The 24,566-nt window shown below is 44.6% G+C and overlaps 2 protein-coding genes and 2 long non-coding RNA genes across 5 annotated transcripts; all 4 read right to left on the bottom strand.

Annotated features, from left to right (window-relative positions):
- Positions 1-178: 178 nt before the first annotated feature.
- Positions 179-4,364, bottom strand: LOC119116409. Its single transcript, XR_005096271.1, has 3 exons — positions 4,349-4,364; positions 4,298-4,309; positions 179-359 (listed from the first exon to the last, which is right to left on the bottom strand). It is a non-coding gene; the product is annotated as an uncharacterized LOC119116409 (long non-coding RNA).
- Positions 4,365-11,180: 6,816 nt separating this feature from the next.
- LOC119116245 lies at positions 11,181-15,469 on the bottom strand. The gene is made up of 3 exons (XR_005096252.1): positions 15,302-15,469; positions 14,908-15,089; positions 11,181-11,216 (listed from the first exon to the last, which is right to left on the bottom strand). It is a non-coding gene; the product is annotated as an uncharacterized LOC119116245 (long non-coding RNA).
- Positions 15,470-16,359: 890 nt separating this feature from the next.
- Positions 16,360-17,636, bottom strand: smim8 (small integral membrane protein 8). 2 transcript variants are annotated; one of them, XM_037242041.1, is made up of 3 exons: positions 17,373-17,636; positions 16,713-16,903; positions 16,360-16,477 (listed from the first exon to the last, which is right to left on the bottom strand). In XM_037242041.1, exons 1-2 carry the CDS (start codon positions 17,490-17,492, stop codon positions 16,745-16,747), a joined length of 279 nt encoding a protein of 92 aa, XP_037097936.1. In that variant the 5' UTR covers positions 17,493-17,636; the 3' UTR covers positions 16,360-16,477; positions 16,713-16,744. The 2 variants fall into 2 exon arrangements, with proteins under 2 accessions (XP_037097936.1, XP_037097935.1); XM_037242040.1 differs by having other exon boundaries at positions 16,366-16,903.
- A 763-nt stretch (positions 17,637-18,399) lies between these two features.
- Positions 18,400-24,505, bottom strand: setd3 (SET domain containing 3, actin histidine methyltransferase). The gene is made up of 13 exons (XM_037240979.1): positions 24,395-24,505; positions 23,328-23,451; positions 23,083-23,175; positions 22,520-22,668; positions 22,374-22,446; positions 21,980-22,236; positions 21,697-21,755; positions 21,454-21,568; positions 20,782-20,856; positions 19,942-20,108; positions 19,331-19,416; positions 18,903-19,060; positions 18,400-18,815 (listed from the first exon to the last, which is right to left on the bottom strand). Exons 2-13 carry the CDS (start codon positions 23,428-23,430, stop codon positions 18,561-18,563), a joined length of 1,590 nt encoding a protein of 529 aa, XP_037096874.1. The 5' UTR covers positions 23,431-23,451; positions 24,395-24,505; the 3' UTR covers positions 18,400-18,560.
- Positions 24,506-24,566: the final 61 nt, after the last annotated feature.

Below are 24,566 nucleotides of genomic sequence, written 5' to 3'. Positions count from 1 at the left end.
TTTTAATAAAAATTGCTTTAATAAAAATTGCTTCAAAAAATTATTAACAGTTATTTTGTTCATTAAAAACCAATTTTATTACATATATAACAAAGGCAAATTCCTTGTTTAAAATTCATTTTGTTAAAAATTGGAGACCAATAAAAACATCTTATAAATTTGATTGTTTGCCATGTCGTTCAGTTACGACAGGGAATGGACAGTGGTCCGTCGGGGACGACACCGCCAGCCGACAGGCCGGGGGCGGGAGCTGGGGGCGAGGTATGGCCACGGGCGGATGGACCGTGCGTTGTCCTCTTCTGCCGGGGGGGGACGTCAGTTCCCCAATCCTGGTAGGGGGTGGACTCCACAATCCAATCCTAACCCGCCTGTGCCTCCTCCGGGGCCTGCTCGCCATCCGGGCTCCGTGACCCGTACCTACGCTGAGGTGGTACGCCGTGGCCGGGAGAGGCCGACTAAGACCAATGACCCTCCCCAAACCAGGGCCCCTGGTGCCAAGTGGCAACCGGCGAGCACCAACTTTGGGTACCTGGTACGCCAGTTGCATAGGGTGGTAAAACTGTCCCACCATCTGTGCAACCTGGAAGGTGACCAGCAGCCTCGCACGATAGCCAGGATGGTGTCTATCTTGTCGTCCATGATCAAACCGGCATGTCCTTCGGAAGACACTGCCTGGATGATTGTTGGTAATGCGAGGAACTGGGGTCACACTACCTGCATTACCTTAAAACAACACTACCAGGATTGTCTGAAGGAGAGTCTCACCAATTTGAAGGACCTTGACACTTCAGAATGGAGGGCGGCGTTCGAAGTGGCAGTTAGATGGGCCAGGCGGAATTTACCGCGTATCACCCGGGTGGTGGTGGACCAAGCCGCTGCTAAGATAGCTGGGTGCTTAGGGGAGACAAGACCAGCCCCAAATCAACCCTCAGTACGGGTTGCCTCGGTTCCTCCTCCTGTAACAGCATGTCCGGGAGGGGGGCCACCGCCCACATCTCAACCACAGCAAGAATCCGATTTGAGGGTCCTCCGCCTGGTGGCCGCAAGGGATGATGGGGTTGGGGAGTTTGAGAACCACCCTCTACCTCAACGAGACTCCCTTTTACAACGGAGGGCCTTGAGGGGGAAGGCTCCAAGGCCCAGAGTAAACCAATCACCGGAAGATACCACCGGGTTAAGACCGATGGAGTGGGTACCGCCGGGGATCCCTGGGCCATCTGGGAATACCCAGGTGCGACCACACGAGGACTCCCCACCAGATACTCGCCTGGGACACAGGTCACCAGAAAGAGAAGGGTTTTCCCTTACCTTGGGGGACGCCCAGGGAAGGACTACGGAATCGGCTGATGACGGAGTGGACCTTTCGGAGGACGAGGTGGAAACGGAGGATGTCTTCCATGAATCAATGGAGGATATGACTCCTACGCACAATACAATTACTAGACACCCCGGTCAAGGGAGGAAAAGTAAATGGCACCTGCGGGTGGAAAAGAAGAAGGTTGTAGTTGGGGATTCCAATTTAAGCCGTATGCCGGACGACCTGGATGACCACCTGCAGGTGGATAGTTTTCCGGGAGCCCGGTTCAGACATGCGGAGAGCCTTTTCAAAACGGCCGAAGTTCTGGGAGACATAAGGGTCGAGCAAGTGATCGTGGCATTTGGCATATGTGAAAAACAGAATAAAGCTAAGGAGACCACAGTCAAAGGACTACAGAAGGCGGTCAAGGCCGCGAAGGATAGATTTCACGGAGCGATGGTGTGGGTGCCGATTATAAACTATTCAGGATTGCTCCCGGAAAACGAAAAGGCTAACCTCGAGGCCATTAATGGACATATTGTGAGGAACATGGAATATATTCCACCACTCCCAGAAGGTCAATTCAGGGTAGTTGAAAATGACGTTGTTCATTGGACGTCGCAGACCGGGAGAGCCATGCTGGCCCACTGGAAGGCCTTTTTAAACTCCCGAGCCCTTGGAACCGTCAATTCGGGGGGGCACGGGGCCCACACATTGGGTACACCGAACGCAGCGACCCACTAGTGGGCTCTGATGTAGTGGTGTTGGCGAAAAATTTCAACCTATCGGTACCTCAAAGATTGTTACTTAGTAAGGGTTTGTCTTTTGTCCCGTCGGTTGGTATGAGCACCGATCAGACGATGCGATTTCAACACGACATGCAGAATTACCATCGCAAGGTCAAGATCATGACGTATTTTGGAGGATGGGGTAAAAATACATTGATACCATTTGTTGGGCCATCTACCTGGGCTCCTCCAATGTGTGAACTGCCTTTGGAAGTGGCTCACCTGATGGAACTTGACACCAAGGCTTTCAGGAAACACCATATGGGATCTAGTGGGACCAACAACCTATCTGAGGATGAGAAGAAGGCATTGAGGGAGCTGAGGAGCAACAAACGGATAGTCATCAAACCGGCGGATAAAGGCTCGGCTATTGTTATCCAGGACAGGGAACAGTATACCAAGGAAGCCATGCGACAGCTCCAGGATGCAAGGTACTACACCGCACTAGACAAACCAATCTTTTGGGACACAAGACCAATGGTGTTCGAGGTTGTGGACCAGTTGAGGGAACAGAAATATATCACATCCAGGCAGCATGGGTACCTTATTGGAGATTCGGAACCCAGGCCTCGACGGTTCTATATGCTCCCTAAAATTCACAAGGAACCGAAAACCTGGCCCGTCCCATATGAAATACCGCCCGGCAGACCTATTGTTTCAGATTGCGGAAGTGAAACATATGCGACGGCCGAGTTCTTAGACTACTTTCTGACTCCGTTATCTATAAAACACCCTTCCTATATCAAGGATACTTACCATTTCATCGAAATTGTGAAGGGTGTGCGAATGGACCCGGACCAGTCCTTCTTTTTTACGATGGATGTCGACAGTCTGTACACCAACATCCCAATATCGGCGGGAATGGAGTGTGTTAGGAATATATTGGAGAGGTTCCCGGACCCAAAAAGACCGGACGGGTGCCTGTTGCGACTTCTGGAGATCAACTTGACCCGAAATGACTTTGAGTTCGACGGTCAGTACTACCTACAAATAAAGGGGACGGCCATGGGGAAGAAGTTTGCTCCAGCGTACGCCAACATTTTTATGGCACATTGGGAACACGAGGCCTTGGCAAAATGCCAAAAGAAACCACAAAGGTACGTCAGGTACTTGGACGACATATGGGGCGTATGGGCTGGGTCGGAAACTGAATTTCGTGAGTTCTTCCATCTACTTAATTCCCACGATCCGTCCATTACCCTCAAGGCAGAAATTGGGCACAACTCCATCAACTTTCTTGATACTACGGTGTTCAAGGGCCCCAATTTCCACAAGGACCAATTATTGGATGTCAAGGTCCATTTCAAGGACACTGATACGCATGCCTTGGTACATAAGTCCAGCTTCCATCCTTCCCATACCTTTCAGGGGGTCGTTAAGTCGCAGCTACATAGATTCCACCGCATATGCACCAGAACGGAGGACTTCTACGATGCAGTCAGGATACTCTTCGGAGCCCTAAAGAGGAGGGGATATGGTCGCTCCTTCCTTAGGAAGTGCTTGAAGACTTACCGGATAAAGGGAAGAACCGTGGCGGTGGGGGACCCGATCCCGTTTGTGTCCACCTACTCATCGGGGATGAAGTACCTACACAGCAAAATCAAAAGAAATTTTAGTGAGATCATGTCCTCCGGAGATGGGCCACAAGCCCCTAGGTTGGTGTCTGCATTTAGAAGAAACGAGAACCTCAAGGACCTGCTTGTCCGGGCCAAATTACCATCGACATTGCCCAGGGATCCTCATCCCCTTGGGCCGCACCTCACCAGACTGTCGTTTGTTAGGAGGGTGCGGGATAAGACGGTTATTAAGGTCCAAGAGGGCTTCACTCTTGATTCCAGGAATGTGGTCTACCTGGTAATTTGCAAGAAGTGCGGCATCAAACGTGTAGGAGGGACAAGGACCAAACTCGGTACCCTTCTCATGCAACTTAAGTATAAAATTACACACAAAATGGACACCAGTTCACCGCTCATTCAGCATTTCATCCACCATGGGACAGAGGCCCTCCGCATAGCGGGGTTAGAACGCAACAGCGCATGGTCGGACCCTAATCGGTGTAATAGGGAGAAATACTGGAGGGCGAGCCTCGAATTTCCATCTCAGCAGACATAAATGTCGGTCCTGGACCCTATCTGGTTCCTACCCTAACCCCAATCCTGCCCTAACCCCAACCCTGCCCTAACCCTAATCCTAACCTAACCCCAATCCTAACCTAACCCCAACCCTAACCCTAACCCTAACCCTAACCCTCGCCTGCCCTAACCCTAACCCTAACCCCAACCCTAACCCTAACCCTAACCCTAACCCTACTTCCTTGCAAAGTGACCGCTTGCCTGCAAAGCAAACAAAAACAAGCAAAAACAAAAAAAATTCATCAAACAAATATCAATACTTACCTTGTTTACTTACCTGGACCGATTACTTACCTGCGGAAGGGCCGCTTACCTGCGAATCAAACAAAAACAGACAAAAAATTAGTCGAACATACATCAATACCTACCTGATTGGATTACCTTGACCGACGCTCACCTGTCAGAAATTGGAGGAAAGAAAAAAACAAAGCACAAACAGTTATTATTTGAATTTGGACTGCATTAGAATCATTTGCCACAAAACTACAACAATAATCAGTTTTCCGTATTGAATAAAGGAACTATCAACAAAAAGATAAATGTATAAATTTTAGAACAACGTTAATAGAAACAAACTGTTTATAACCATCAAAAAGTGGTTTTGCAGCCGTCTGTCAGAACATAGAAAAGTCAAAAAATGAAAATGAAAACTAATAAAAAAATAAAAAAATAAAAAAATAAAAAAACAAAAATGACAAATAAATAGGGAACTAGAATTCATATTTTATTTATATCTCATATTTTAGTTTAAACCATATTGGGTTGGACTATTAACACGACACAAAAGTACAGTAAATAATATTTTCACCCGGCAAACGGGAATAAAAAGACCGACGTAATAAAAAGTCACTCATTCCAACATTGGACAGCGGAAGAGCGACATCGCTTGTTTTACAGTTATTATAGTGTGCTAGACCTGAAGAAGGCCTATTGGGCCGAAACGTTGTCAGGGCACACTTATATTATATATTGGCCATATTAATTCTAATAAAAGATATTTTAATAAAAATTGCTTTAATAAAAATTGCTTCAAAAAATTATTAACAGTTATTTTGTTCATTAAAAACCAATTTTATTACATATATAACAAAGGCAAATTCCTTGTTTAAAATTCATTTTGTTAAAAATTGGAGACCAATAAAAACATCTTATAAATTTGATTGTTTGCCATGTCGTTCAGTTACGACAGGGAATGGACAGTGGTCCGTCGGGGACGACACCGCCAGCCGACAGGCCGGGGGCGGGAGCTGGGGGCGAGGTATGGCCACGGGCGGATGGACCGTGCGTTGTCCTCTTCTGCCGGGGGGGGACGTCAGTTCCCCAATCCTGGTAGGGGGTGGACTCCACAATCCAATCCTAACCCTAACCCTAACCCTAACCCTAACCCTAACCCTAACCCTAACCCTAACCCTAACCCTAACCCTAACCCTAACCCTAACCCTAACCCTAACCCTAACCCTAACCCTAACCCTAACCCTAACCCTAACCCTAACCCTAACCCTAACCCTAACCCTAACCCTAACCCTAACCCTAACCCTAACCCTAACCCTAACCCTAACCCTAACCCTAACCCTAACCCTAACCCTAACCCTAACCCTAACCCTAACCCTAACCCTAACCCTAACCCTAACCCTAACCCTAACCCTAACCCTAACCCTAACCCTAACCCTAACCCTAACCCTAACCCTAACCCTAACCCTAACCCTAACCCTAACCCTAACCCTAACCCTAGGAGCACATAGCCCTAAGCGAAACCCTAACCCTAACCCTAGGAGCACATAGCCCTAAGCGAAACCCTAACCCTAACCCTAGGAGCACATAGCCCTAAGCGAAACCCTAACCCTAACCCTAGGAGCACATAGCCCTAAGCGAAACCCTAACCCTAACCCTAGGAGCACATAGCCCTAAGCGAAACCCTAACCCTAACCCTAGGAGCACATAGCCCTAAGCGAAACCCTAACCCTAACCCTAGGAGCACATAGCCCTAAGCGAAACCCTAACCCTAACCCTAGGAGCACATAGCCCTAAGCGAAACCCTAACCCTAACCCTAGGAGCACATAGCCCTAAGCGAAACCCTAACCCTAACCCTAGGAGCACATAGCCCTAAGCGAAACCCTAACCCTAACCCTAGGAGCACATAGCCCTAAGCCAAACCCTAACCCTAACCCTAGGAGCACATAGCCCTAAGCGAAACCCTAACCCTAACCCTAGGAGCACATAGCCCTAAGCGAAACCCTAACCCTAACCCTAGGAGCACATAGCCCTAAGCGAAACCCTAACCCTAACCCTAGGAGCACATAGCCCTAAGCGAAACCCTAACCCTAACCCTAGGAGCACATAGCCCTAAGCGAAACCCTAACCCTAACCCTAGGAGCACATAGCCCTAAGCGAAACCCTAACCCTAACCCTAGGAGCACATAGCCCTAAGCGAAACCCTAACCCTAACCCTAGGAGCACATAGCCCTAAGCGAAACCCTAACCCTAACCCTAGGAGCACATAGCCCTAAGCGAAACCCTAACCCTAACCCTAGGAGCACATAGCCCTAAGCGAAACCCTAACCCTAACCCTAGGAGCACATAGCCCTAAGCGAAACCCTAACCCTAACCCTAGGAGCACATAGCCCTAAGCGAAACCCTAACCCTAACCCTAGGAGCACATAGCCCTAAGCGAAACCCTAACCCTAACCCTAGGAGCACATAGCCCTAAGCGAAACCCTAACCCTAACCCTAGGAGCACATAGCCCTAAGCGAAACCCTAACCCTAACCCTAGGAGCACATAGCCCTAAGCGAAACCCTAACCCTAACCCTAGGAGCACATAGCCCTAAGCGAAACCCTAACCCTAACCCTAGGAGCACATAGCCCTAAGCGAAACCCTAACCCTAACCCTAGGAGCACATAGCCCTAAGCGAAACCCTAACCCTAACCCTAGGAGCACATAGCCCTAAGCGAAACCCTAACCCTAACCCTAGGAGCACATAGCCCTAAGCGAAACCCTAACCCTAACCCTAGGAGCACATAGCCCTAAGCGAAACCCTAACCCTAACCCTAGGAGCACATAGCCCTAAGCGAAACCCTAACCCTAACCCTAGGAGCACATAGCCCTAAGCGAAACCCTAACCCTAACCCTAGGAGCACATAGCCCTAAGCGAAACCCTAACCCTAACCCTAGGAGCACATAGCCCTAAGCGAAACCCTAACCCTAACCCTAGGAGCACATAGCCCTAAGCGAAACCCTAACCCTAACCCTAGGAGCACATAGCCCTAAGCGAAACCCTAACCCTAACCCTAGGAGCACATAGCCCTAAGCGAAACCCTAACCCTAACCCTAGGAGCACATAGCCCTAAGCGAAACCCTAACCCTAACCCTAGGAGCACATAGCCCTAAGCGAAACCCTAACCCTAACCCTAGGAGCACATAGCCCTAAGCGAAACCCTAACCCTAACCCTAGGAGCACATAGCCCTAAGCGAAACCCTAACCCTAACCCTAGGAGCACATAGCCCTAAGCGAAACCCTAACCCTAACCCTAGGAGCACATAGCCCTAAGCGAAACCCTAACCCTAACCCTAGGAGCACATAGCCCTAAGCGAAACCCTAACCCTAACCCTAGGAGCACATAGCCCTAAGCGAAACCCTAACCCTAACCCTAGGAGCACATAGCCCTAAGCGAAACCCTAACCCTAACCCTAGGAGCACATAGCCCTAAGCGAAACCCTAACCCTAACCCTAGGAGCACATAGCCCTAAGCGAAACCCTAACCCTAACCCTAGGAGCACATAGCCCTAAGCGAAACCCTAACCCTAACCCTAGGAGCACATAGCCCTAAGCGAAACCCTAACCCTAACCCTAGGAGCACATAGCCCTAAGCGAAACCCTAACCCTAACCCTAGGAGCACATAGCCCTAAGCGAAACCCTAACCCTAACCCTAGGAGCACATAGCCCTAAGCGAAACCCTAACCCTAACCCTAGGAGCACATAGCCCTAAGCGAAACCCTAACCCTAACCCTAGGAGCACATAGCCCTAAGCGAAACCCTAACCCTAACCCTAGGAGCACATAGCCCTAAGCGAAACCCTAACCCTAACCCTAGGAGCACATAGCCCTAAGCGAAACCCTAACCCTAACCCTAGGAGCACATAGCCCTAAGCGAAACCCTAACCCTAACCCTAGGAGCACATAGCCCTAAGCGAAACCCTAACCCTAACCCTAGGAGCACATAGCCCTAAGCGAAACCCTAACCCTAACCCTAGGAGCACATAGCCCTAAGCGAAACCCTAACCCTAACCCTAGGAGCACATAGCCCTAAGCGAAACCCTAACCCTAACCCTAGGAGCACATAGCCCTAAGCGAAACCCTAACCCTAACCCTAGGAGCACATAGCCCTAAGCGAAACCCTAACCCTAACCCTAGGAGCACATAGCCCTAAGCGAAACCCTAACCCTAACCCTAGGAGCACATAGCCCTAAGCGAAACCCTAACCCTAACCCTAGGAGCACATAGCCCTAAGCGAAACCCTAACCCTAACCCTAGGAGCACATAGCCCTAAGCGAAACCCTAACCCTAACCCTAGGAGCACATAGCCCTAAGCGAAACCCTAACCCTAACCCTAGGAGCACATAGCCCTAAGCGAAACCCTAACCCTAACCCTAGGAGCACATAGCCCTAAGCGAAACCCTAACCCTAACCCTAGGAGCACATAGCCCTAAGCGAAACCCTAACCCTAACCCTAGGAGCACATAGCCCTAAGCGAAACCCTAACCCTAACCCTAGGAGCACATAGCCCTAAGCGAAACCCTAACCCTAACCCTAGGAGCACATAGCCCTAAGCGAAACCCTAACCCTAACCCTAGGAGCACATAGCCCTAAGCGAAACCCTAACCCTAACCCTAGGAGCACATAGCCCTAAGCGAAACCCTAACCCTAACCCTAGGAGCACATAGCCCTAAGCGAAACCCTAACCCTAACCCTAGGAGCACATAGCCCTAAGCGAAACCCTAACCCTAACCCTAGGAGCACATAGCCCTAAGCGAAACCCTAACCCTAACCCTAGGAGCACATAGCCCTAAGCGAAACCCTAACCCTAACCCTAGGAGCACATAGCCCTAAGCGAAACCCTAACCCTAACCCTAGGAGCACATAGCCCTAAGCGAAACCCTAACCCTAACCCTAGGAGCACATAGCCCTAAGCGAAACCCTAACCCTAACCCTAGGAGCACATAGCAAATGTCACCTTTAGCACATAGCAAATGTCACCTTTAGCACATAGCAAATGTCACCTTTAGCACATAGCAAATGTCACCTTTAGCACATAGCAAATGTCACCTTTAGCACATAGCAAATGTCACCTTTAGCACATAGCAAATGTCACCTTTAGCACATAGCAAATGTCACCTTTAGCACATAGCAAATGTCACCTTTAGCACATTGCAAATGTCACCTTTAGCACATTGCAAATGTCACCTTTAGCACATTGCAAATGTCACCTTTAGCACATTGCAAATGTCACCTTTAGCACATTGCAAATGTCACCTTTAGCACATTGCAAATGTCACCTTTAGCACATTGCAAATGTCACCTTTAGCACATTGCAAATGTCACCTTTAGCACATTGCAAATGTCACCTTTAGCACATTGCAAATGTCACCTTTAGCACATTGCAAATGTCACCTTTAGCACATTGCAAATGTCACCTTTAGCACATTGCAAATGTCACCTTTAGCACATTGCAAATGTCACCTTTAGCACATAGCAAATGTCACCTTTAGCACATAGCAAATGTCACCTTTAGCACATAGCAAATGTCACCTTTAGCACATTGCAAATGTCACCTTTAGCACCTAACCACATCAGACCTCAGCACCTAGCCTCTTAGCACCTAGCCTCTTAGCACAATTACAGAGTATGACATCACAAAAAACAGAGTATGACATCACAAATGCAAAACATCTCACAAAGGAAATCACATCACCCCACGTGCTCTTAAAATAACTTGGCCAATGCATTTGTCTATTTGATCTGCAGCAAATCCAAATTATACCTAAGGATGGTGACAAATCTTAATATCATACTTAATAGGACATATTAAAGACTTGAGTAAATTAATTAATTTATTTGCTAATTGTCATTTTAATTATGATTTTGTATAAATACTAGGTATAAACAGAAAATATACTACACAAAATGGGCAGACTTTACTTGTTTGAAAAGGAGTGGGAAGTAAGACTTATTTCATTCATTTAAAGGGAAGAAGTAAGACTTATTTATTTATCGGAAAGAATGGATTTGCTGGAATTTCAAATTTCCAAAATGAATGAATGAAGTCATTTCAATTATGATTTGGGATAAATACTAGGTGTGAACACAAAAACTACTGCACAAAATGGCCAGTTTACTTGTTTGAAAAGGACTGTGAAGAAGAGAGACTTATTTCATTTATTTAATGGGAAGAAGTCAGACTTATTTAGTTTGTTTAATCTATTTTTGTTCCCAGGCAAAATTGGATTTGCTGCAATTGCAAATTTCAACAAAGCACAGTGCCAAATCTTGACTTGAGACCTGATAGGACGTATTAAACGCCTAGTTAAATTGATAGAAGTTGGTCGTATGAGCGAGTGGAGTAACATGAGATCTATTCTCAATTACAAATAGCACACACAACTTTGGATATTTTGAATGAATGAGTGAGTGAATGAATCTTATTTGTTCATTTAAATTATGACTGTATAAATACTAGGTATAAACAGAAAATCTCCTGCACAAAATGGCCAGTTTACTTGTTTGAAAAGGTGTGGGAACAAGTCATCTATCCAATTTAAGACAAATGTAGTTTGTAACCTCTAACAATGTGTTACTTTAGCTATTGTTGTCTGTGACTTTCCCATGAATAAAAAGGAAGGAAGGACTCACCGGAGACGTCTTCGCCAACGTGCAACTGTTGTACTTTGTATTTTTATCCTTCTTACAGTGGAAAACATACAGCCAAAGAACACCGTGGAACCTAAAGGAATGAAAGAAAACTTTATCATTTGGCCTCAACCAATATTCGCAGATACAACACAATGTGACGTGCGGGGTTAGGGTTAAAGATTGAGGGAGGGGCCCTCGTTTTAAACTACTTTTTTTGAAAAGGAGTGGGAACAAGCAAGACTTATTTAATTTATTTAATGGGAACAAGTAAGACTTATTTAGTTTATTTAATCTATTTTTGTTCCCAGGCAAAATTGGATTTGCTGCAATTGCAAATTTCAACAAAGTACGGTGCCAAAATCTTGACTTGGGACCTGATAGGACGTATTAAACTCATTTAATATGAAGACTTATTTAGTTTATTTAATCTATTTTTGTTCCCTGGCAAAATTGGATGTATGGTGCCAAATCTTGACTTGAGACCTGATAGGATGTATTAAACGCTTAGTTAAATCGACAGAAGTTGGTAATAAGAGCGAGTGGAGTAACGGTGGTTGAATGGATGAATAAATGTTGAAAGTAATTTAAATTATGACTTTGTATAAATACTAGGTATTAACAGAACATCTACTGCGCAAAATGGGCAGAGTTTACTTGTTTGAGAAGGAGTGGCAAGAAGACTTATTTAATCTGTTTGTTCCCAGGCAAAATTGGATGTGCTGCAATTCCAAATTTCACCACATGATGGTGCCAAATTTTGACTTGAGCCATGATATGAAATATTAAACACTTAGTTGAATTGATAGAAGTTCGTAATAAGACCGAGTGGAATAACATGAATGTTCTGAATTAGACATAGTTTGAATATGCTTTTGAATATTTTTAGGTAGATATTTTTGCTTCACTTTGAGCATCATTTGAGCAGTCTGATAATCTACCAAATCTTTGAATTGAAGAATTTGTTATTTAAGAAATAGCTTGTTATTATTTTCAAGGTAATCAGATTTGTTTATAATTCTAATGGCCTTCTTTTCAAAACTTTTGTTTGTTCCCAGGCAAAATTGGATGTGCTGCAATTCCAAATTTCACCACATGATGGTGCCAAATTTTGACTTCAGCCCTGATAGGACATATTAAACACTTAGTTGAATTGATAGAAGTTGGTAATAAGACCGAGTGGAATAACATGAATGTTCGGAATTAGACAGTTTGAATATGCTTTTGAATATCTCAAAGGGGGATGAGTCTGCCTACAGGGACGAAGTGGTCCAGCTATCGGAGTGGTGTGGAGAGAACAATCTGCTCCTAAACACGGCTAAAACCCAAGAACTGGTCATTGATTTTAGGAGGAAAAATAAAACGGACATTCCACCACTTATCATCGACGGGGTCTGTGTGAAGAGGGTGTCCTCCTTCCGCTACCTGGGAGTCCACATCGAGGAGGACTTCACCTGGGGCGTGAACACCTCTGAGCTGCTTAAAAAGGCCCAGCAGAGACTCTACTTTTTAAGGGTGCTGAGGAGGCACAGCATTACACAGAGACTGCTGGTGTCCTTCTATCGCTGCTCCATAGAAAGCACTTTAAACGTACTGTATACGTGTTTGGTACTCCAGCTGCACTGCTGCTCAGAGGAAAAAGCTCCAAGAGGTCATCAACACAGCACAGAAGATCATTGGCTGCCCTCTCCCTCTTTACGGTGTTGTGCTTGATTTGGTCCCCCCGTGAGATTTTGTTCCCCCTGCCGCGGGAGCGCGCACGCCTTATTTGGAAAGCGAAAAACCGATGTCGTACGGCGTCAGCACTACGTTGTTTTCAATAAAAACATGAAGACCTCAAGTTTGCGTCAGTCAATTTTAATTTTCATAAAGGATTATTCTCATTTGATGTCTTTAAATTCATCCGCGTTGTGCCATTGAAGCGGGGTGCATTCAAAGACCAGTCGTACAGTCGGAACACTCATTCCCTTCACCAAAAAGCAACAATATAATTAAGTGATCTCTTTGCATAAACCTCGATGCAAAGAAACTCCTCTTTTTGGGTACAGGCTACAAGGAGTATATATTACAAATACTTAATTGTGATCATCATTCATCCATCCATCCATCCATTTTATTCCTCAGGTATTTTCAAAGCAAATTAATATTGTTGCATTTATTAATTTGCTTTAAAATGACAGCGCAATATAATTAAAAGCTGACACTGTAGCAATGTCAAACGTGTTCATTTAAGAAAAGGCCACACACGTTTTGTGATCAAATCTTTCAGAACGAGAATGATTTGAGTGAATTGATTTGAATGAATAATTGAGAAGAGATTTCAGTTCTGAAGGCTCCTTTTGTCCCAAGCAAAGTGACAGATGGTGGGGAGGGGGGATAAAAATTGTAAGGAACTCTATAAAAATGTCAAGCCGTGAGGATATGTCCCCCCCCCCCCTTTATTTTGAGAACGGTGAGTGCTGGACTGCAGCTGGGTTTTTTTTCTGTCTTCCTGGGGGTCTGTTCAGGTTGTGTGAAAATTTTGAACAGGTTCCCTCATTCCTAGGCCAAATTACAGGGCTGGAACAAATCCTCACAGCTGCCCCGTGAGGATATGTTCCCCCCCCCCCTTATTTTGAGAACGGTGAGTGACTGTGAGTGAAAAAACGCTGGAGTCCAGCACTCACCGTTCTCAAAATAAGGGGGGGGGGGGGGGGGGGGAGAGAGACATATCCTCACCGGGCAGCTGTGAGGATGTGTCCCCCCCCCCTGTAATTTGGCCTAGGAATGAGGGTACCTGTTCAAATTTTTCACACAACCTGAACAGACCCCCAGGAAGACAGAAAAAAAACATCTGGAGTCCAGCACTCACCGTTCTCAAAATAAGGGGGGGGGGGGGAGTACATATCCTCACGGCTTGACATTTTTATAGAATTCCTGTTACAATTTCTATCCCCCCTCCCCACCATCTGTCACTTTGCTTGGGACAAAAGGAGCCTTCAGAACTGAAATCTCTTCTCAATTATTCATTCAAATCAATTCACTCAAATCATTCTCGTTCTGAAAGATTTGATCACAAAACGTGTGTGGCTTTTTCTTAAATGAACACGTTTGACATTGCTACAGTGTCAGCTTTTAATTATATTGCGCTGTCATTTTAAAGCAAATTAATAAATGCAACAATATTAATTTGCTTTGAAAATACCTGAGGAATAAAATGGATGGATGGATGGATGGATGAATGATGATCACAATTAAGTATTTGTAATATATACTCCTTGTAGCCTGTACCCAAAAAGAGGAGTTTCTTTGCATCGAGGTTTATGCAAAGAGATCACTTAATTATATTGTTGCTTTTTGGTGAAGTGAATGAGTGTTCCGTCTGTACGACTGGTCTTTGAATGCACCCCGCTTCAATGGCACAACGCGGATGAATTTAAAGACATCAAATGAGAATAATCCTTTATGAAAATTAAAATTGACTGACGCAAACGTGAGTTCTTCATATTTTTATTGAAAACGTAGTGCTGACGCCGTACGACATCGGTTTTTCGCTTTCCAAATAAGGCGTGCACGCTCCCGCGGCAGGGGGAACAAAATTTCACGGGGGAACCAAATCAAGCACAACAACGGTACACAGTAAAAATAAATGTGGCTCTTAGTCTCTGACTGGTTGGCCACCCCTGAGCTAGGGTTAGCTACTCAGCTACACATTGCTATTACACAGTGAACGCTGGCTACATCGACAACTTTAGTCAAACTACACAAACGTAAATCTCTAAACACAATGAGTTGTATTTACCTACCGTGTACGCTCTAGACGGTCCAGTTGCAAGCAGAAAATAAAGATATTTCTGTTGATAATCGTCGTGTTTGTATCCGCTGTCTCGCTCACGGCAATCCGCGCCCACAGATTTGAATCTTGGCGGGATTTCCGCCTATTGACGTCATATCCGCGGCACATGACTGCGACGCAATACCCGCTTATCTGAAACGGTAAAGTTAAAAGTAGAGTTAAATAAAGTTTTCTTTTTTAATCAACGCAATAATTTACAAACGTTGACCAGAAAGAATCGTCGAAATTCGGCGTTTGTGGCTGGAAGCAGACGCCGAGTTCGACGTCCCCCCCCAAACGCCACACTCACTCGCTTTTCAGGGCTACAAAAGTACTTCTTTTTAAAAACAATGAGTTGTATTTACCGTGTACGCTCTAGACGGTCCAGTTGCTAGCAGAAAATAAAAATATTTCTCATGTTAGTCGTCGTGTTACTACCCGCTGTGTCTCGTTCGCCGCCATCGCAGGTTTCCTACTTCCTGTTGCGAGCCACGCCCACGGACTTGAATTTTGGCGGAAAATCCGCCTATTGACGTCGTCCGCGTCACATGACTGCGAAGTAATATTATCTAAAATGGTAAATTAGAGTTAAATAGTGTCAATGTAATGGCGCACTAATTAACTGGCACGTCACCCATACATGATGATGCGGGTTCGACACCGGACGCAGCAGTTTCTTATTTTCTCCCTTGTCTGTGTGTATATACCTTAATATTACTTTTACTGTTATCTTATTTAGGATAGCTTATCTCAGAGTTTATTTAGACCAGAAAAGTCTTTTAGTGCGCCTCTTTGGGCAACTGTGATGTCATTTTCTGCAAGTAGCAGTAATTTCATTTTTTACTAAAGAGGGGTTCAGTGAATGCGCATATGAAACTGGTGGGGTTCAGGACCACTGGACTAAACATATTGCAGTGAATTTAAAAGTCTAGTTCAATAAACTGTACCCAGATTATGTGTTTCCACAATAATTGATTTTTGTGTATATTTTGACATTGTTCTGTATCTAAACTATTCCAAAGATTCATTTTGCATACAGGCACACACAAAAACTTTCCAGTGTAGTTTCAATTTTGGAATTATAAAATCTCTGTAACTTCTCAATTTATAGACTCTCTCATTAAGAGATATTATTGTAGATTTATCTGAAATAAGTTGTTGAATGCTTTAAATAAAACAAGTGATTGTCCATGAAATCACAGAAAATGTTTATTTAACATCTTGGAGATAGATTACTCAATGTTTCCACGTACCCCCTGTAATGTGTTCACGTGGTTGGAACACTGGTGTACATGTGTACATGAGACTATGAATGCAACTTTTTTTTTTTTTTTTTTTTTTAATCCTTCAAAACAATCAGTGTTTAATTCATATTGTTGCGTTTGTTCAAGATGTCCGTCGTTGAGCAAGGAAAAGAAAGATGTGGAGGAATAGTTATTTTTTTATTTGCAAGATCTTGGGTTATTTTACGGGAGTCGGTACACAATGCACTTCAACAGATGAAAACAACAACATCAGACTCCAGATCAGAAGGTTTTATACTGTTCACAAGCAGGAATACGGAATAGAAGAAAAGGGAGGGGAAAAGAAGGAAAAACATACCCTCATAAGGCAGACATTTGTTCTGTTATCACCTGAACGTCTTGTTATCTACTGAATGTTTTGTATCTATGTGTCATGACGTTAATGAGCTGTGCCTTATGTGTAAGTTACCAGTTGCCGTGTCTTTGCTCTAATGGAGCAACTATGTTTGTATAAATTAACAAGAGTATTTACACATTGCTGTTGCTCCCTCTTCAGTACTGTTCTCACGTCCACTTGGATGTTCTCTTTCTCATCAGTCTCTCTCCTTCACTGTCGATGGCCTCGTAAAGCTGCTGATTGTTTTCTCCCATAGCATGGAGGTAGCCCAGATAACCGACACACAAGGTGATGGTAACCAGTCCAAAAGCCATCATTGGTCTATTCTGTTGGGGAAAGTGGGTTGAGGGGGTGCACAATAAAGACCAAATTGTAAAACATTATTTCAGCACTAATATTCACGCCTCAGATGTCAGGTTGTTGCGAGCATATTTGTGCATTGCTATGGCGTGCTCCAGCGACTAAATAGGATAGTCGTCCCATAGTACATGCATCGAGACTTGCTTCAGCCTGTGGATGGTTCTGCTATGAAATAGGACGATGCTATGAAATAGCTAAACGATCCACAGGCCCATGCCATGGCACTTGCCTAATAACTCTGCACACAGTCAAGAGTTTGCTTTTTTCAGTGGGCATTCCGAGCCCTGGATACACTCGGTAAATGTCGATCGAGGTGGTGGCTGGCGCCAAAACGGCCGAGCCCTTGCCATTCTAAAACAGCGCAAACGAAAAGGCTTTCTTCGGTTACAAACAGAAATGTTCGTACAATATCGGCGGGGCTTACGCGTCTCTTACGGGTTTGATGAAGAGTTCGGGGTTGACAGCTCTGAACAGTGTGGTTGTCTGTGCACGCCTCAATCCGGACGTCCCGTAGTCTCTTTCGATACACTTCTTTCCTTGACTGGCTCCTGTCATGTTCGCTGCTTACTAAATGCCGTGGGTAGTTGCTAGTGGATACTCCGTAGTCGTCGTTTCAACAAGACATGATCCGTTCGTCCGTCATAAGCTCGCTCGTTGAGTTCAAATCAGCAAAAACAAACAAAATGGCGACGAAACGACGTCGTTTCCGGCGCGACGTCGTTTCCGGCGCAACAAATTCAAATCAAATCAATTTTTATTTGCCAAGTTTGAGCATGCCAAACAAGGAATTTGACTCCGGTACATTTCGTTCTCTGTACAACATTTAGGTAGCTAACAACAGTCTGGACAACATGTGCAAAAATTGACAATTTTTCTCAAACATCCCCTGATCTTAAACTCCCAGGAGGGCAAGGAAAAACTCAAAACTCCTACTAGGGGAAATGAGAAACCTTGAGAAGAGACCACAGATGGGAGGACCCCTCTTCCAGGATGACCAGTCTGCAGTGGATGCAGAGAGGACACAGTACAAATAATATCGACAATTCAAAGATGAAGCGTCGAGAGCAGGATGCCTTCCACAACCAGCCCTCGGATCAGGCCTAGTTTCTCTGGACTGGACCCCCCCCCCCCCTCTCAGCTTCCAGTTTGCCTCTCTTCTTCCGCCACCCCAAGACGTCCCAATTGGTCTAGAAGTGTTAAATGCATTGCTGTAATCGAGAGTGGAGCAATGTGGGCGTCTGCTACGAAGCCATCCGTCGTCGTCACAATTATCTTTTCTAACAACGAAAAGAATAGGATAATCAAAACTATTCCCATACAACAAATGTGAACAAATATCCATTTGCAAAGATACTGCTGGCCAAATGTCATGTTTATAAATGTCGACACATTAACCAGAAACCTAATCTGTTCCGTGTAACTATTGGGCAATCCATGTTTGAGGTTTTCAATGAAAATTGCATTGACACGCCACATATTGTTTTATTTCATATTTTCGAAATGTATTGTTCACTCCAGTGGGTCACAAATTGTGAACTGGATCCTCATTATTGCTATTCAAATTCTCTATTCTTGCCCTGGGCAGCGATTAGCCTTCATAGAGAGTTACAGTACTTGTGCAGCTCAAACGCCTTGCCCTGCCCAAACATCAACACCTTGATCGGAAGATATGCAATTAGTATTCTCACAGGAAGCCATGCCACCATTGTCGCAGCAAGGCAAAGGCATGCCTTCTGCCAGTTTTTTTTCAAAATGCATAAGTTTGGCTTGTCCATTGGCCAGCGATTTCAGCAGGATCTGCTTTTCAGCCAGTCGGAGTTGGATGGCCGCACGAGCGTGAGCCGATAGATCGGGTTGCTGTAGCATGACACTGTCCTCCTGACGTACATAATGAGGAAGAATGTTCAAGGACATCCTGATGAGAACAAAATGTACTAGTATTTCATTTCACAACAATATACTAACCTCAGACGTAGTTTTATAGTTCCTGAGCAGCAGAGTAAGTCTGGTCTCCAGGAACGTCCACAATTTGATTTCATTCCCCCAGCTAACTGGAAATTCATGATTACTCAGGTTTAAGATCTTATTGACCGAGTCCCCCACAAGGTAGTCTTTCAGTTCTTCTGTAATAAAACAAAACCAGAAGTCCAAGTGTAAAAACACTATAGAGAAAAAAAAAAAAGGACGCAGCGACACATTTGATCTTATCGCACAGTGTGACCATGTCCATTTTGAGATCATTATCTATTCACTGCACGTGACTTGAGTGAAAACCAACTCTTTGTCAAATTGAAGATGAAAACAGATGAGTTGATCATGATGAAGTTCATAAAGTACTGTTTAAACCAGACCCCGGTGAAATTTCCCACGTTACTGTATGCTGTAGGTGTTACCCTCTGTCATGCAGAAGACTCTCAAAAAAGCCAGCAGCTGTGCTGAAACTGGGGATCCACTGGCGTGCAGAGCAAAGACACAAGACCTAGAAATCAGAGAGGAAACCACATTTCATCCCGTGTGACACAGGATGTGGAACTTAACGTGGGGTACCCCGAAGGGAACCCGAGCACACTGTAGGGTAGGTGGAAAAGTTTCCAAATGTATTTCCTATCATCTTTTGGCTCAGCTACACCAAAACAGCCACAGGTCAACCATCAAATCAGTCAAAGTGTCGCCAGTCGGATTCTAAAAAGTATGACTCTATTATTCTTGTTCGGTGATATTCAAAACATAAATGGCTGTTCTAAGGGGACTGACTCAAAAATGCACCGTTATTTTGTTGCAATGTCATATGAATATATTACAAAAGTAGTCATTCACTTACTTTCTATTTATTTCATACCTAATTGAGCGTTCAAATTTAGGAAAGAATCCTCCACCGATCTACATTCCAGCCCCAATAATGTTAAACCGACTCGTGCACCCCAAATGACTGCGGCGGCAAGATGTGCCGGTTAGACAACAACAATTGAAAAATAGAGCAAAAGAAAAAAAGCGTTGTACATACACTGGAAGGCCAGCACGTGCCAGCACCTCTGCTTTCATGGCGTAGAGTCTCTCACTTTTGCTGATGCCCAGCTTGATCTTCACCCGATCATGGACGTTGTCTTGAAAGAAGAAGCCGTTATGGACGAAAAAGTCGGCATTGGATCTGGTGCCATAAAAAATGTAAATCTGCAAAGACACGCCCACACACACGTTGAGACCGTTCGTTCTTCTTTGAACCAATCAGAGTTTAGATTTCAGCGTGACAACCGACTTTTTCCGTCCTCTACTATGTCCTCTGATTGGTTGAGCTTAAATGTGCACCAAAGATTGAGTTATAGTGAAGGGCGTGTGGGATGTGGTTAAGAGTTCACTTTCATTTCCACTTGAAAATGCTTAAAAAGGGTTGAAAAACACAAGCAAGTGTTTAACGATTCCATCAAATGTTTAAAAATACAATTATATCATAAAAATATTGACTACGCAATCCAGATTTTCACCTATCGCGGGGGGTAGGAACCTTTGAACCAATTATCAGCAATAAACGAGGGGTCGCTGTAAACAAACGAACCGAAAATCAATCAATCAATCAATCAATAAGGGCGCCCAAGTCTTGTCGACATCATAAACCTCTTTTACAAGAAGGGATAGGGCAAAAGGGGGAAGACATTGACATGCATTCCTAATTCCATCAAATAGTAGACCTGTGAAACTAATCATGATGATGTGCCTCGCCTGTACGTCAGTCCATTAAACATCATAGCAAACACTGAGTATATTAGGATGAGGATACTGGATTCCATGCAAAAGACTTCAATACATTCAACAGTGACTCCATGACTCCAAGTTCATCCCTCTTCACCTGCTCGTTCTCCTTGTAATTTGTCAGTGCCACACATTCGCAACGGTCATCCTCCAAATTGTAGCCAGTGGTGATCTGCAAATCATTAGAAACACCAAGAGAGTCAAAACCGCATGCAAACCAATATCAAGCTGTTTACAAGTAGGGAACGAGCAGCCCGCATTCCCTGAAGAATTGCAGACCCTTCATGACATTTGACATGTTCTAGCAGTCTGCTCTCGCGACTTTGTTCTTGTCTGCCGAGGGAACGGTATCAGTACCAGGATTAATAAGGTCACTGAAAGATATGTGCCATCGTAAAACTGAAAATGAGTCAGTGAGGGACCAAACACACAGTAGACTCAACAAAGAATTGGTTCACAACCGCCCCCTAGAAATATTCAAAGAAAGCTTCTTGGAAAAAAAAAAAACCTACAGTTTACCCCCCCCCCCCACACACACACAGGCACACACACACACACACACACACACACACACACACACACACACACACGCACACACTCAATTCGCTGGGTAAATGCTGGAGTTAAAAATAAAACGGTTCATTGTAGCCAGAAGAGTTATTAGATACAAATATGGGAGTCGGTCGGTGCAGGACGTTGAAGGCATTGTCAAAAAAAAAAAAATCCTGCCTAGTGATTCTAGTGTTAAAGCAGGAAATTATAATCCTACCAGACCATTTGTGTGGTTACACATGTCCCAAAGAGGAATGAGCGCTTGTGTGATTTGGCTGCCATCCTCAGTAGGGATCTGATTCTGACGGGTCATGACGGAAGACACTGCCCACCTGAGAAAGAAATGAGAAAAGGAGGATTTGAGTGATAACATACCTTGATTACTTACTAACCCTAACCCCCCCCCCAAAAAAAAGCCAGCGTATGATCATTTTATCAACTTTACTGCTCGCACACTGACCTGTAATCATCAAATGTGAAGCTGTCCTTCAAGGGGAGAACAGCGGCAGCAGGATGAGTCTGGAAATTATGGCAAAGGGTTCTATATACAATATATGTACGTTTGACACAAACAAATGAACATTGAACTATTGCGTCCTTTTAGTCTCGTATATGTCTTTTGGCAGCCCAAAATAATCCAATTGGAAAAAGACTCATTTAGCAGACTAACTTGACACTTTGCTCATGTGAGTGTTGTTCCTGTTCACTGCATGTTTTCAGCGTTATCCTCAACGTTTCCCTACCTGTAAAAGTTTGTAGAAGTAGGCATACTGGCGTGCTGTGTTCTTGAATTGGCTGAAGACATCCTGAATAGCTTGTGTGCCCAGAAGCAGCTGAACTTCTTCTGGCTGGTAATACAGCGGGGTACTGTAATCCTGGGGAAGACTGCGAATATACGGCAGCCACCTAGATGTAGGATTGGCGCGCTCGCAAAGCAGGTGGAGGGCGAGTGACACGTTGCCCATTGCCTTCAGAATTCGGTCCTGGCGTAGCAGAGGTCCTAAGACAATTCAATCCATTTGGACACTACTTTGACAATGTGGCACACATCAGCAGTAAGCACAGGAAGAAACCAAATGCTCTGGGTGATGTCATGCTAACATTTGGTTGGCTTCAATGAAGCTGGAAAATCCTTACCCAGGACGGAAGTTTGTGCTGATTCCAAGGTCATCATCATCTTCCTAGGAATGCATAAGAAGAGTTCTTCTGCCTGTACAGAGAACACAAGCCGCAGGAAAAAGTCAAGCAAAGTACAGTATCATCAACACCACACTCATTTTCACCTTGATGTCTTTCTTGGCTTGAAGACCATAGCCTTCTTTTCCAAAGTTGCCAATTTGGAGACCATCACAGGATGACCCGTTGGCTTTTGCCCAGGACACCAGATCTTGGAAATGCCTGTGTCTGCAACCCTCAAATACGACCGACATACCTGAAATAGGACACCAGATGTTGGAAATGCCTGTGTCTGCAACCCTCAAATACGACCCACGTACCAGAAATAGGACACTTTGAAATTTGACTGACATTTCCAATACTTATATAAAAATGTAAAATTACAAATAGGATGCTCTGAAATGGTTTCCCCATAGCCCCGTCCGTATGAAAAGGCTTTACTACATCCTAGTTAATTAGACGGTAGAGGACCGAGCCACTAACGGACACAGAGAGCGCGAGCGAAACAGACATTTCATTGGATTGTGACAGCAACAGGATTTACCACCACCATATACTTAGTTTCGCCCATGAGCAGCGATTCAACGTACGACTCGTTGTCATTGTTGCCATGATGTGGCAACATCACAGATGACAGTCCATCCCATCACATACACAGAAGTCAAATTACCCTTCTGTTTCTTGCGGATCTTCTCAACCAAGCTTTTGATTTGGATATATTCCTCCCACTCTTCACTGGCAGATGGGGATTCACTGCTGCACTCTGAAAACAAACAAACAAACAATCTGAAGAAAACAAACAAACAAACCACTACACTATTCAAACATGGACACCGCGGAGCATAGTCTTTCGGGTATCCACGCTGAGCCGCGTTCAAAATTAGTAGGCAGCGTTTCAGCACGCCCGTGACCTACTTTGCAGAAGTTCAACAATCAGATTCATCATCTCTTTGGGAGAAGGCAAAGCACTAGCTCCTGATCCAGACTTCTGAATCTTCACTCGACTTTTCTTTCCCATGGCGTTGGATGGACTGCAGCACTGAGGGTAAGGGAGGATAGGGTCGTGGGGTTGGAAATGAGGAAGGGGGGGGGGGGGGGGGGGGGGTTATTGTCAGTATTGTGTATTACTAATATTAGCCGACAACTTGTAAAATATGGGGCACAGTGCTCAAGGTGCACTTCCCAAAAACAAATGCACCGAGCTCCAAAATTTCCATCCGTCTCTTGGATGTTTGAAAATTGCCACACAGAATTGTTCGAGTCTACAGCAGGCCCACGAACCTCGTGAGGAAAAAGCGGTTCAGAAAACGGATGGATTGATCATAAAAGATTAAAGAATAGGAACGATATAGGTACTAGTTTGTGTATGGATAATTGTCATTTCTGCAACCAATCAGAAGAGGGCGTTGTGTTTCACAAATGTATTCACAAGTTGAACACAACTGGACAATTTCGATGTATTTGTGTGACAAATTTGTCAAATTCTGAAAGGAAGAATAAGAATGTCTAGGGTTCCCCTTGAAAACGAGATGCTGCATCTCATTGCGGTCACCCTTAATCAATCAATTGAAATATGACGACTGGATAAACATTGCCCCAATTGCCACAGTTATATGAGAGGCCAATTCATCTGGAAACCAGTTGAGTAACACCGCAACAAAACAATATTAGCACGCCAGCCACCGCCGTATCCAGGGGTCCGTGGGAAGTCTCCCTACAGCATATTGCGTGGCAATACGATTAGCATTAGTCATCAGTTTGTGGAGGCAAGGAGAACCCCATGCGATGTAAAGGGAGAGCGGAGGGAGGCGTACTTTATTGCCCCTACTTTCTATCTTTAGAAGCATGCTCATACTTGCTGTTAGCTTCTTGGCAAGTCATAAGTGACGGCGAGGTTACACGGCGTTCGAAAACTATGGATTACCTTTGCCAATAACTCTCAATTGGACGGAAGAACATGAGCATTTTTAAATAGGACATACCCTTCACGTGACGACAACCACGGTGTGGCTACTTATCCAACTTTTTTATTTTCTTATTATTGTTCTCGTTCTTCTGGAAAGCTTATTTCTTGCATTACTGCCATCTACCGGACTGGAGTATAGATCGGTCGGGAAGTACAAGCACAGATCTCCACCTTAATTGATTCCTTTT

Source organism: Syngnathus acus, chromosome 22 (assembly GCF_901709675.1).
Source record: "Syngnathus acus chromosome 22, fSynAcu1.2, whole genome shotgun sequence".
NCBI lineage: Eukaryota > Metazoa > Chordata > Actinopteri > Syngnathiformes > Syngnathidae > Syngnathus > Syngnathus acus.
Note: the sequence above shows the minus strand (reverse complement) of the source record. Positions and strands in the feature narration are given on the sequence as shown.

Excerpts from the sequence above, each read along its gene's own strand:
- smim8 (XM_037242041.1), bottom strand. The coding sequence starts at position 17,492 with ATGACAGGAGCCAGTCAAGGAAAGAAGTGTATCGAAAGAGACTACGGG. Across the intron at positions 16,904-17,372 it reads CCGAACTCTTCATCAAACCC|AATAGACCAATGATGGCTTT; the intron begins GTAAGAGACGCG and ends TTTCCCCAACAG.
- setd3 (XM_037240979.1), bottom strand. The coding sequence starts at position 23,430 with ATGGGAAAGAAAAGTCGAGTGAAGATTCAGAAGTCTGGATCAGGAGCT. Across the intron at positions 19,061-19,330 it reads AGTCTTCTGCATGACAGAGG|AAGAACTGAAAGACTACCTT; the intron begins GTAACACCTACA and ends GTTTTATTACAG. Across the intron at positions 18,816-18,902 it reads ACTATAAAACTACGTCTGAG|GAGGACAGTGTCATGCTACA; the intron begins GTTAGTATATTG and ends TATGTACGTCAG.